The sequence below is a fragment of the Geotrypetes seraphini genome, chromosome 1, assembly GCF_902459505.1.
Source record: "Geotrypetes seraphini chromosome 1, aGeoSer1.1, whole genome shotgun sequence".
NCBI lineage: Eukaryota > Metazoa > Chordata > Amphibia > Gymnophiona > Dermophiidae > Geotrypetes > Geotrypetes seraphini.
Window position 1 is genome coordinate 309,038,612 of NC_047084.1, and position 13,675 is coordinate 309,052,286.

Sequence of the window (13,675 nt, forward strand, 5' to 3'; positions counted from 1 at the left end):
CAAACTGCAAATAGTGTACCAATAGGGCCCTATTGAACATTTTTTCTTTAATCAGTGACTGTGGATTGATGGATTGATTGACAGATAATTGTACATGGTGCTTATCTTGTTGCCTAAAAACTCTTGCAAAAGGTTCTCTGTAAAGGTTACTTTCTCTAGCAAATACTTCTAACTAGATATTCATAGCTATGACCATGGCTTGCTATCTTTTTGTTAAAAGGCTTCCTGTGTCTATTACCTGTGCTTTATATTGATGCTATAGCAATTTCAAAATAGCTCCCTTAAATGCTAGCCTATGAACTGTAACAGAGACTTTATATGCTAAGAAAAAACTATCCCTTTAAACTCCTTGCTCCTTTTCTCTTCTCCCTTTCTAAATTCTATGGTGTCTTGGATTAAGCATTGGTTGGGTAGTTCTCTCCTTGTCTACTTTCCACTCTCAAAATTGATCAAATGTATAAACTGCTTCAGTAAGTGAAATGTCAGAAGCATCCCCAGAGATGCTCTTCTGCTTGGTCCTTTACTTCCATTGCCCAGGACTCAGGAGCAAAGGCTGCCTTCCTCCTCCTTAAACTTATCACTGATGAACTAAGGATCAGTAGGGGAAGTGCATAGGCAAAATAAAATGTTTGTTCATTTTTCAAATTTTCAGAATTATTCTGATTTTTAGCATTTTTCTGGTTCATTTCATATATTCATTTTAATGAAAATGGTTATTTTTAAACATGTATTAGAAGATTTTAATGTGTACATCTTTGATGTATGCACACTAATTCATAGTTTAGTGCATGTTAAATTAAGTTTGCTTGCACTAAATTTTTAAGGCACACTAACAAATGCACATGGGAAGCAGACAGCCAGCATGTTGCTATCTCTTCCTATTGCTAATTACTGAGAGTCACATGGAAAACATACAGTCCATTTTCTCTAATTCCCAAGAAATCAGACACACTGACCAGTCCTTGTACTAAGGGGAAATGTTATACAGTAGTATAATGGTTCAAGCCAGTCTCGGGGCCTAAGGCTTTAATTGGCCCAGATGCCTAAGGCCCCTTCCATAGGAGGGGCCTTAAGCAACCTGGGCCAATCAGAGCCCTAGGCCCCTCCCTGTCCCATCCCAGGATGCACCAGGGAAGGTAAGGCCCGCCAGTTTGAAGAGGCGGTCTGCTGGCCGGAGGGGGTAGGCATCCCTCTGGATGAACTTCGTAAACAAGGTAAAGGAGGGGGGGTTTCGTTGGAGGCACAAAGGGATCGGCAGGGGCCCGGCTACATCAGGAGGGAGTGGGGAATGGGCATCCCTCCCACTGTTGTGGGAGGGGGTAGGGGGGGTTGCTTTGCGGCGGGAGGGAGGGAGCATCTCTCCCGTTGCTGGGGGAGGATGTTGGGATTTGTTGCATGGCAGCGGGAGGGAGTGGGCATCTCTCCCGCTGCCAGAGGGTGTTGGGGGTTGTTGCATGGTAGCAGGAGGTAGTGGGCATCTCTCCCACTGCCTGGAGAGAAGTAGTTTACTTGGTGGCGGCAGAATTTTCTGGCAGGTCTGAGCTGTCAAGCCTTACTTTCCTGTCAATGCCTGAACCAATCAGCGCTCAGAAATTGACCAGAAAGTAAGGCTACAACAGCTCAGACCTGCTGGAAAATTTTGCTCGCAAATGTAGGACAGCGCTGTTAGGAAATCACCCGGCAATAATAGAGAATCACCTGGAGTGCTTCATTAAATATTAATGACCTCGCTGTAATACATTTGCACAGCAAAGTCGGAGACTGCTAGAAAGCTTGGAAAAGACCATGGTAAGCCATTTTGATAATCCGCTCTTAAAATATGTGAATGCTAAATCAACTGGAACCTGTTTAGTGACCATGTTAAAGTTTTGAGAATTTTCCCCTTAGTTTCTTAGGAAGAAGCCAGATTTCTGTAGCTTGTGCTTTCCTGTGGGATGAAATGTTTGGGGTGTGTTATATTTCTGGAAAGAATGCCAGTTTCATATTTTTGATTTTAGATGCACTCTTCTTGAAATACTCTAAGAAATCTGGTCTGTGGACAGCACAGGAAACAGCTGTATGTATTGGGGATTACCTTACTGTAGATAAGAAAGGCAAACAGAGGAATGCTTTCTGGATACACTTTCTGCACCAAGATGAAGTTCTAGGAAGGTATCTGGTGAACACAATTTACCATCAAGTGTAAAACTGTTTATAAATATTATTGTATATGCTTCTGTTGGTTTAATTTTAACATTTGGCTTTATGATGTGCCAAATTCCAAATTATATTCATAGACCTTCACTGTTTTCAGTTTTGCTATCTGAATTGTAACATTTACTCATTCTTACAGTACAGGGCTTTGTATATAAATTATCCAAAGATTGTTGCAGTCTATGAGAGCAATTCTATAGCAGTGCATCCATATTAGGTATCTAGAGCACTATTCTTCAACCGCCGGTCCGCAGAAAATTCCAGCGACAACAAAAGGTAGAAAAAAAATCATTTTATTTCTATTTTGTCATTAGAATCAGATAAGAAAATAAGAACATAAAAGATACCGCTGCTGGGTCAGACCAGTGGTCCATCGCGCCCAGCAGTCCGCTCAAGCAGTAGCCCTTTTGGTCAAAGACCAGTGCCCTGAGACTAGCCTTACCAGCGTACGTCCTTGTTCAGTAGGAACTTGTCTGATTTTGTCTTGAATCCCTGGAGGGTGTTTTCCCCTATGATAGCCTCCGGGAGAGTGTTCCAGTTTTCCACCACTCTGGGTGAAGAAGAACTTCCTTGAATTTGTACGGAATCTATCCCCTTTCAACTTTAAAGAGTGCCCTCTCGTTCTCCCTACCTTGGAGAGGGTGAACAACCTGTCCTTATCTACTAAGTCTATCCCCTTCAGTATCTTGAATGTTTTGATCATGTCCCCTCTCAATCTCCTCTGCTCGAGGGAAAAGAGGCCCAGTTTCTCTAATCTGTCACTATAAGGCAGCTCCTCCAACCCCTTAACCATCTTAGTCGCTCTTCTCTGGACCCTTTCGAATAGTACCGTGTCCTTCTTCATGTACGGCGACCATTGCTGTACGCAGTACTCCAGGTAAGGGAGCACTATGGCCCAGTACAGCGGCATGATAACCCTTTACGATCTGTTCGTGATTCCCTTCTTTATCATTCCTAGCATTCTGTTTGCCCTTTTTGTGGCCGCCGCACATTGTGTGGACGGCTTCATCAACTTGTCGACCAGAACTTCCAAGTCTCTTTCCTGGGAGGTCTCTCCAAGTACCGCCCTGGACATCCTGTACTCTTGCCTGAGATTTTCCTTACTGACATGCATTACTTTACATTTATCCACGTTGAATCTCATCTGTCATGTCGATGCCCATTCCTCGAGCCTGGTTATGTCACGTTGTAGATCTTCGCAATCCCCCTGCATCTTCACTACTCTGAATAACTTTGTGTCGTCCGCAAATTTAATCACCTTGCTCGTTGTATCTATGTCCAGATCGTTTTTAAAGATGTTGAAGAGCACCGAGCCCTGTGGCAGTGCTTCTTTAGCTTCAAGCTGTCTTAGGGCTCTCTCTGACCAGGGGGCACTCCCCTAACACTATTCCTGTCATGTGTGACTGCAGTATTTTGTTAGCACTAGTGTTTAAGCCCATTACATTAACGGGTGCTAGAGTAGATATCTGTCTGTCTGGGTTTTTTTTTCTTTGTCTCTCTCTCCTTGGACACTGTCTGTCATTCTTTCTGTCTGTGTCTCTCCCTGGCCCCCTGCCTGTCTGTATTTCACTGTTGCGCCTTGCATGCCTGTCTCTCCGTGGCCCCTCCCCTCCCAGAGCAAAGTGTGATTGCCCTAAGACAGCTGTCTGCCCCCCAGCATACCCCTCCCCCAAAGCAGCCCCCTTCACTTCTCCCCCTCCACTTCTTACCAGCATGGAATACATGATTGCTATCTGCCCCCCAGCACACCCCTTCCCCCCAAAGCAGCCCCCTTTCCCTATCCCCCTTCCCATTGTTGTGCCATGCATGCCTGCTCCATGGCCCCCTTCTGTTCCCCCCAGAGCAAAGCATTATTGCTGTCTGCCCCAGCAAACCCCTCCCCCCAAAGCAGCCCCCTTCCTTCTCCCCCGCCCCCTGTTGTGCCATATGTGCCTGTCTCTCCGTGGCCCCCCTCCCAGAGCAAAGCATGATTGATGTCTGCCCCCAACACACCCCTCCCCCAAAGCAGCCCCCTTTCCCTCTCCCCTTCCACTTCTTATCAGCATGGGATACATGATTGCTGTCTGCCCCAGCACACCCCTCCCCCTAAAGCATCCCCCTTTCCTCTGTTGTGCCTTGCATGCCTGCTCCATGGCCCCCTTCTATTCCCCCCAGAGCAAAGCATTATTGCTGTCTTCCCCCTGCACACCCCTCCCCCCAAAGCAGCCCCCTTTCCCTCTCCCCCTGACCCCTATTGTGCCATACGTGCCTGCTCTGTGGCCCCCTTCTGTTTCCCCCCTCCCAGAGCAAAACATGATTGCTGTCTGCCCCCAAAGAAGCCCCCTTTCCCTCTTCCGCTGGCCCCCTGTTTTGCCATGCCTGCCTGCTTCGTGGCTCCCTTCTGTTCCCCCCCTTCCAGAACAAAGCATGATTGCTGTCTGCCCCCCAGCATACCCCTCCTCCCAAAGCAGCCCCCTTTCCCTTTCTCTTTTTTTTAACTTTAAAGTTGCTGTCTGTTCTCATGATAAACACCTCTTCGCGTAGGACAAATCTCAGGCAGGGGCTTTAGGGTTTGCAGCAGTGGTGGCATTATAGGTACAGATCGGAGGAGGCCAGAAGTCTTTCCATCCCCCCCTCACCTTTCAGCAAGCAGATGTCCGTTTCGCCGCTCATGCAGACCCTCCACTCCTCTCATCATAAACGATCACTGCCGTGTAGTGGCTAGCTAGTAGATGGCCCCATTCCTCCCCTGCGCGGGCAGGACCTGCTACAGGCTCCCTTAGTTTTTTGCCGGAGTTTTTTATAAGTTTAAAGCTGCCTCTCACGATCCACGCTTGCGTCAGAAGCCTTCTCCGATGCAGGTGCGGCTTGTGAGAGGAGCCACCGCCGCGACTTTGAACTTAAAAGTAACTTTGGCCAGGGGAGTGTAAGGGAACAGGCCAGACGCACGCATGCGCACTCCTACCTGCTACGGACATATGGATCATGGATCACGCAGGTAGGAGTGCGCATGTGCGCTTAGGGTTTTATTTTTTAAGATGATATTTCTGTGTAGCATTCTGTAATAATTTGGCTTGTTCAGTTTTCTTGATAATAGAGGGGATATATGTGAAGGGGAGGGGAGATGGGTTTTGTTGGTCCTTGCTCTGTATATTTGTATTTATAAAATGACAATTGTACAGAATATTGTTTCTTTTTATACTTTAATAAAATATGTTCAATATAAAATCATAACTGAGGCTTGTGCGGATGGGATCAGATGGCTTGTGGGGACCGAGCTCGCGGAGACGGGACAGAAATGTGTTTTTTAAATTTCAGTCTTAGTAGTTTGCCGGTCCACAAAATAATTATTTTATTTCTGCCGGTCCACGGGTATAAAAAGATTGAAAAACATTGATCTAGAGGGCACCTAGTAGGAGCCTATTCTATAGAGGAGGATAGGCACTTACTTGCCAATGAAGGGCCCCCCAACATTTCTCCAAAAAACCCTGAATTGAGCGGTCCCCGCAATGGGCTCCCCAGCTGAATAGGCTCACATTGGTCATGAAAGTCACCCTCACTGTGATTCAGAGAGGTATGTCCTTTGACAAGGAGTTTCCTTGAAGCCACCAGTATAAGTTGTTCGAAAAGAATGACGCAGAGGGGACCACTGAGACAGAAGAGCATCCTGGAGAGGCTGCATTTGCGCCCAGGTCCAGGGAACAACCTCCAGGGAGGCCGCCATGGAACCCAACAACCATAGGTAATGCCAAGCAGTAGGAATCAGCATCGCTAAGAGACATTAACGCAAGGACATAAGAATAGCCTTACTAGGTTCTCACGGTGGCCAGTCCAGGTCACTAGAACCTGGCCAAAGCCCAAGGAGTAGCAATATTCCATGCTACCGATCTAGGGCAAGCAGTGGCTTCCCCCATATCTTTCTCAATAACAGACTATGGACTTTTCCTCCAGGAAATTGTCCAAACCTTTCTTAAAACCAGCTACACTATCCGCTCTTACCACATCCTCTGGCAACGCATTCCAGAGCATAACTATTCTCTGAGTGAAAAAAAATTTCATCCTATTGGTTTTAAAAGTATTTCCCTGTAACTTCATCAAGTGTTTTCTAGTCTTTATAATTTTTGACAGAGTGAAAAATCGATCCACTTTTACCCATTCTACTCCACTCAGGATTTTGTAGACTTCAATCATATCTCCCCTCAGCCTTCTCTTTTCTAATCTGACGAGCCCTAACCTAACAGAGAATGACCACCCACAAAGACTTGCACAAGTATAAGAACTCCAAAGAATGTCTCTTTTTTTAGCAATTTAAATAATATTAAGCCAATAAATGATTATAAATGGTATGCTGATTACAAATTATGTGCAGCTAATATACTTGTGCATGGGGGGAGGGAATCACTCACAAACCTCAGAGCTGAATATCCCCCCCGACTTGCATTACACTGACGTCCTTTATATACTACTAGTGTTTAAGCCCGTTACAATAACGGGTGCTAGAGTAGATGTCTTTATGTCTGTTTTTTGTTTTTTATTTGTCTCTCTCTCTCTCCCTGGACGCTGTCTGTCTGTTATTCTGTGTCTCTCCCTAGTCCCCTGTCTGTGCGTCTTTCTTTCTATCTGTCTCCCTGGCCCCCCTGCTTGCCAAAGCAGCCTCCTTTCCCTCTCCCCCTGTTGTGCAATGCCTGCCTGCTTCTTGACCCCCTTCTGTTCCCCCCCATGATTGCTATCTGCCCCCAGAACAAACATCCCCCCAAAGCAGCCCCCTTTCCCTTCCCCCCCTGGCCCCCAGTTGTGCCATGCCTGCCTGCTCTGTGGCCCCCTTATGTCCCCCCCATGATTGCTTTCTGCCCCCAGAACAACCATCCTTCCAAAGCAGCCCCCTTTCTCTCTCCCCCAGTTGTGCAATGCCTGCCTGCTCCGTGACCCCCTTCTGTTCTCCCCCATAATTGCTGTCTGCCCACAGCACAACTCTGCTCCCAAAGCAGCCCCCTATCCCCCTGTTGTGCAATGGCTGCCTGCTCCATGACCCCCTTCTATTCCTCCCCCCCCCATGATTGCTTTCTGCCCCCAGAACAACCATCCCCCCAAATCAGACCCCTTTGCCTCTCCCCCTGTTGTGCAATGCCTGCCTGCTTCGTGGCCTCCCTTCTGTTCCTCCCCCCTCCCTGATTGCTGTCTGCCCCCAGCACACCCCTCCCCCCAAAGCAGCCACCTTTCGCTCTCCCTCTAGCCCCCTGTTGTGCCATGCCTGCCTGCTCCGTGGCCCTCTTCTGTTCCCCCCATGATTGTTGTCGGCCCCCAGCACAACCATCCCCCCAAAGCAGCCCCCTTTGCCTCTCCCCCTGCCTGCCTGCTTCGTGCACTCAGCACAACCCTCCCACCAAAACAGCTCCCTTTTCTGGCTGCTCCAGGGCCCTTCTTTTTTGGCTTCCCCTCCCGTTCTTACCTTCCTCCATGCATCCATGTTTCCTGCCGCCGCTGCTGCCCCTGTTCAAAGCGGCCTGCTTAGGTTCATGGGCGGCTGTATTGAACTTCGCAGGCCGCTCTCCATATGATAGCATGTTCCTTCTGACGTGATCGCGTCAGAGGGAACGTGCTTCATGTGGAGAGCGGCCTGCGAGGTTTGCTACAGCCGGCCGTTAACCTCATCAGGCCGCTTCAAACAGGAGCAGCAGCAGTTGGTGCGGGAGGGGGGAGTCGTCGACTTGTTCCCTACTGCTGCGGCGCGAAAGTTGCTGGGCTCCTCGGTGGGGGCGCTGATTGGCCGCGATCCCTCTCCTCCCAGACCCCCCCCCCCGGAGGAACGGAGATCGGCGGTGTCTTCTATCCACTGCTGAGTTACCGAAGAGCAGGGAGTCCAGCAATGGCGGCCAGTGCTGCGAGTGTAGGTAGGAGCTGGGGACTCGCGCATGCGCACTCCTGCTTGGCCGCGGACCTACAGAACATGGAACAGGGATTACAAATCACGAAAGTTGGAGTGCGCATGCGCGGCTTACCGTTTTATTATATTAGATTTTTCTACCTATCTATGACGGGTCTTTTGCTTATACAATCTATTATGTCTGTACTTTGCACTGAATGGTTATTTGCTTAGCTTAATTGAAAATTTTCTCCTGCACATTTCTCATGTTTCCAAGTTTATTTAAAATTTGTTATACCGCTTATCATAAAACAATAGGGTCATACATACAATTGTAATTAGTTGGACATTCAAGAGACTAACTAACGTACAGGAAACAAGAGGTTATGGGGAGAACTCATTAAATCAATAGGACAGCAAGACGGTTAGGGATAGAACAGTAGGGAGTGGGAATCCTGTCTGAAATAGTCCGTTAGAGAAAAAGTTTCATATTTCAAAGGCATCTTTGAATAGAAAGGTCTTCAGTTTCGACTTGAAGCATTCGAGTAGAGGCTCTTCTCATGTGGATTGGGATAGAATTCCAGAGTGAGGGGGCAGTTACAGAGAATATAGAAGATCAGATAGAATCATAATTTATATGGCGTAATGATGAAGGAATCACAAGGTTTGCTTGACCTTGTGGTTTCTTTATTTCTTTGCTTGCTGGAACCTTTCATACCTGTACATTTTTCTGTTACCTAAGCTTGTTCTATAATATTTTAACTTCTTTAACTTTGGGCTCCTTTTACAAAGGTGCGTTAGGGCCTTAACGCGCGGAATAGCGCGCGCTAGCTGCTGCTGCCTCCTCTTGAGCAGGCAGTAGTTTTTTCGTGTAGCGCGCGCTAAAAACACTAGCGCACCTTTGTAAAGGAGCCCTTTGTTTCCATATTTACTAACTTATCTAGCTCTCCAGGGCACCTGGTTTCATAGTATCAAAGTAAATGATGGCAGATAAGGGCCTGAATGGTCCATCCAGTCTGCCCAAACATCCACTCTCTATAATTTAATGATTTAATTTAAATTGGTTTTTTTCTTAGATATTTCTGGGCCAGAGCTCTGCCCGGTATCGTGCATAGGTTTCATGTATTGGAGTCTCCTTCAAAACTCACTCCAGCTCATCTAAACCATCCCAACCCATTCTCAATTGAATGGCCATATATGGTACACAGACCGTGCAAGTCTGCCCAGTACTGGCCTTAGTTCTTCAATATATACCATTATTTTCTGATTAGAGATCCTCTATGTTCATCCCGTGCTTTCTTGAACTCTGCCACTGTTTTCCTTTCCACCACCTCCGTCGGGAGCACATTCCAGGCATCAACCACCCTCTCCGTAAAGAAGAATTTCCTAACATTACTTAGTCCACAATGATGATTCTGCCACAAAGCATTCAAAAGACTGTGCAAGTCACACTTCTGATTATCCTTTTTCATCTCACAATCTTTTGTATGCTTTGTGGCAGAACCATCATTGTGGACTAATTGGATTGGACAACAGAAGAAGGTTATCATTAACCGAAACACGGACCGTGTCGGGTCCACGCCACAATCATAGCTTTTATTAAATATTAAATATTGAACTAAGGCCAGTACTGGGCAGACGTGCACGGTCTGTGTCTGTATATGGCCGTTTGTTGGAGGATGGGCTGGGGAGGGCTTCAATGGCTGGAAGGGCTGGAGTAAGTCATAACAGAGATTTCGGCAGTTGAAACCCAAGCACAGTACTGGGTAAAGCATTGGATTCTTGCCCAGAAATAGCTAAGAAGAAAAAATTGAAAATTTTAAATTGAATCAGGTTGGGCAGACTGGATGGACCATTCGGGTCTTTATCTGCCGTCATCTACTATGTCATCTACTATAGCTGTGTGCTATACGGATTTACAATTGATTTGCTACATTTTCATTTGTGAAGGCTTGGATTGGATTGGATTTATTGTGAAGACTTTTATTAAACTTTGTCATCAGGGGCATCGGTTCTTTAGCTTTGCTTATTGTTTGGTGCTTGCTTTTCCATTTTGGTGATATTTTTTGTTGTGTTCTGGGTGCCATTAACCATGCATGAGCATACTAAAAGCCTCTGTGTATTTTGCATTTGTGTGGCAGCAGAAAGGGCTAAAATAATAAGAATGCTTTTCAAAGTGCTAACATATGCCTGATATTTTACCTCCCGGACCTCAACATATGCACAACACTCATTTTTAGAGGCTGAAAGTCTTCTAGCTGCTCTCAGGAGAGCAGTTTTCAGACAGACTACCGTAGTTTACCTGAGTAAATTAATAGAAACATGATGGCAGATAAGGGTCAAATGGCCCATCTAGTCTGCCTATCCGCAGTAACCATTCTCTTTCTCTCTCCGTGAGATCCATATTAATCGCTTTGAAAACAGCCCTTGTAAATGGCAAATGTTTTATCAGAGCACTGGATTTCTCTTTTTCTTGTAGGTATGTTGGAAAAGAGTACAAAGACCAGAAGGAGCTCCTGTACCATTTTAGTGATGTTGAGCGCCAAATGACTGCACAGTACTATGTGACTGAATTCAACAAGAAGCTGTATGAGCTCAGTGTCCCCACACAGATATTTTACATCCCCTCTGCAGTGCTCCTGGTAAGACAGAACAAAGTGACTTTTCTACATTCCTTTTTCTATGCTAGAAAATCCCCTGAAGCTCTCTGAGGTCTTTACCTCTTAGTAACTAGAAACTGTCGTGATAAAATGACCAACAGAGACCTTTGATAAAACATTTCTTTAAAGAACATACATGTGTTGCACTCATAAAAGAATTTGAAATCTTGCAAAAATGTAATTTATTATTGTAGTTTACAGACCTAAATATATCACTGTTACATTCTTATGGAAGTTACTTGAGTGACTGCTGGATAATTTTTAAAAAATTATATCTTATTCACTGGGTTTTTTCTCTTTTTTTTTCCCCCAAAGTCTTTATTCATTTTTCATCTTATAACAAGTGCATAATATTACATCATTTAAATTTATACACATCACTTGAATTTCTTTCTATTATTATCTTAAATACATAAATTTATTCCCTCCCCATCCACCCTTCCCACAAATATTTTAATCATAAATTTCGTATAAATATTACATTCTTATCTAATGGTTAAACCTTAAATAGAACTTTATACCACCCCCCTCCCCCATATTATAAATGTACTTTCAATTGAAAATGGCGTCTATTCATTGCAATAAGTTGTTAATGGCCCCCAGATCTTTTTAAAATTATTATAATTTCCTTTTTGTATGGCAATTGTTCTTTCCATTTTGTAAATATGGGTTTTTTTCAAATTTGGGTCTTGAAATATTGAATTGAATGAAGACTGGGAAAACTGGAATAATTAAGAAAAACTAACCCCTCCTTTTACTAAACCGCGATAGCGGTTATTAGCACAGGGAGCCGCGTTGAATGCTCTGCGCAGCTCCTGACACTCTTAGGAACTCTATGAGCGTCGGGAGCAGCGCAGAGCATTCAGCATGGCTCTCTGCGCCAATAACCGCTATTGCAGTTTAGTAAAAGGAAGGTTAATAATTGTACTAATGCAGCAGTGAGAAAGGTAATTTTAAAATGGTCCATCTGAACCATTCAGCTGATATGTGTACAAGTTTTCAAAGAGAAAAGTATATACATATTTTCCCTTCCAAAATTATGCCACCAAAAATGCCCATATACATTTACATGTTACTTTGTACGTAAAATATATATATACATTTTTTTGAAACTATACATGAACACTTTTGAAAATTCAGAGGTATGTATGGTTACGCATTCAAAGCAGTTTACATATATACAGATACTTACTTGGTACATATATACAAGTACTTATTTGGTAAGTGTACACAAGTCTAAACCTGCTCCAGCTCCATCCCGAATAGTACCTCTGCTTTAAAATTTAGTTCAAGGTGAATATAGCTTGGAAGTTTACTCCAAGAACTGGGTGCCAAATAAAAAAAAGCTTTAGGTTGAATGGATTCCCAGTTGACTTTATTGGCTGCCGGTAAAATAAATCTATTATCTTGGAGAGATCTAAGGGCTCCTTTTACAAAGGTGCGCTAGCGTTTTTAGCGCACGCACCGAATTAGCGCGCCAAAAAGCTACTGCCTGCTCAAGAGGAGGCAGTAGTAGCTAGCGCGCGCTATTCCGCGTGTTAAGGCCCTAACACACCTTTGTAAAAGGAGCCCTAAATATATATAAGGGATGCTGTTTGTGCCAGCACCTGATTGTAATGTTCCTATTTTTACCATTGCATCATTCATTTTTTGTAGATTTTGGAAGACAGAACTATAAAAGGATGTTTAAGCCTGGAACCTTACATTCTTGGGGAATTCATAAAATTGTCCAATAACACCAAAGTAGTGAGAACGCAATATGAAGCAACCAAGTATGGACTGGCCTTTGGACATTTCACGTATGAGTTTTCCAAACACACTGATGTTGTGGTTGATTTGCAAGGTAAGTTCAAGCAGAAATCGGATTTTATGTTTCCGGTACCCTTTTATATTTTTACACAGTGTCTTAGAAAACAGCTGTTTGTTTTAAGCTAAGCCCCATTATACAAAATAATTATTTTATGTACTTCCCAAATACAGCAATGTGAAAAAGTCTGCCTCCTCCATTTTATTGCATATATGTCACACTGAATGGATTCTGATCGTTAATCAAAATGCAATGTTAAATACACAGAATCTGAATAAACACACAACACAATTTTTAAATTATTGCATTTATTTAAGGAACAAAGTTAACAATTACCCATATCATCAATGTGAAAAAGTAACTGCCCCTAAACTTAATAATAGGTTGCATCATCTTTAACAGTAATAATTACAACCAAACGCTTCCTATAATCTGATACGGGTCTTTCACATCTCTGTTGAGGAATCTTGGCTTCATAGGTTTTCTTGCATAAACTGCTCGTTTCATGATCTGCCACAGCATCCCTCGTGGGTTCAGGTCAGGAGTTTGATTAGACCATTCCAAAACTTTAATTTAGTTTCAACTCAGATGTAGACTTTCATTTGAGTTTTGGATCATTATAATAATTATTTTATTTTTTATATACTGCCTAACCAGGAATGGTTCTAGGCGGTTCACAACAAATAAAAACTGATCATACAGTGAAGAATACAATTTAAAATGGAAATACATCAGATAATAAAACATAAGAAATGCATAAAATTTTAAAAAGACAACAGAATACAAATTTATCTTGCTGCAAAACCAATTACACTTTTGCTTCAGGCCACAGACAGATGAACAGACATTCTGTTTTAGAATTTTCTGGTACAGTGCAGAATTCATGATTCCTTCAATAATGGCAAGATTTCCCCCCCCCCTCCCCAATTTCCTCTATTAGTGCATATACAGTATGTGACCATCTCTGGGAAAGGTGACTAAAGTCAGTAAGTATTAGCGTTTTCATAGATCAGGTGCCATTGCTAGATGAAATCCAGTAGAATCAAATCCAGATACCATATATACTCAAATATATGTCAAAGAGCCCCTTTTTCCCCCAAAAAAGGAAAAATGGTTAACTCGAATATAAGTCGGGCAGCTTAATATTCAAGTGTCCTGCCCTGTCAAGCTCTG

The 13,675-nt window shown here is 44.0% G+C and overlaps 1 protein-coding gene across 4 annotated transcripts in view; it reads left to right on the top strand.

The window, feature by feature from the left end:
• Positions 1 to 13,675, top strand: part of ALPK1 (alpha kinase 1) — a 224,032-nt gene that overhangs the window by 199,384 nt on the left and 10,973 nt on the right. For all 4 annotated transcript variants that reach the window (XM_033955611.1, XM_033955603.1, XM_033955584.1 and 1 more), the window contains exons 11-13: positions 1,998 to 2,151; positions 10,515 to 10,677; positions 12,352 to 12,538. In XM_033955611.1, coding sequence (XP_033811502.1) covers positions 1,998 to 2,151; positions 10,515 to 10,677; positions 12,352 to 12,538 — 504 coding nt within the window. The remainder of the gene's footprint in view (positions 1 to 1,997; positions 2,152 to 10,514; positions 10,678 to 12,351; positions 12,539 to 13,675) is intronic.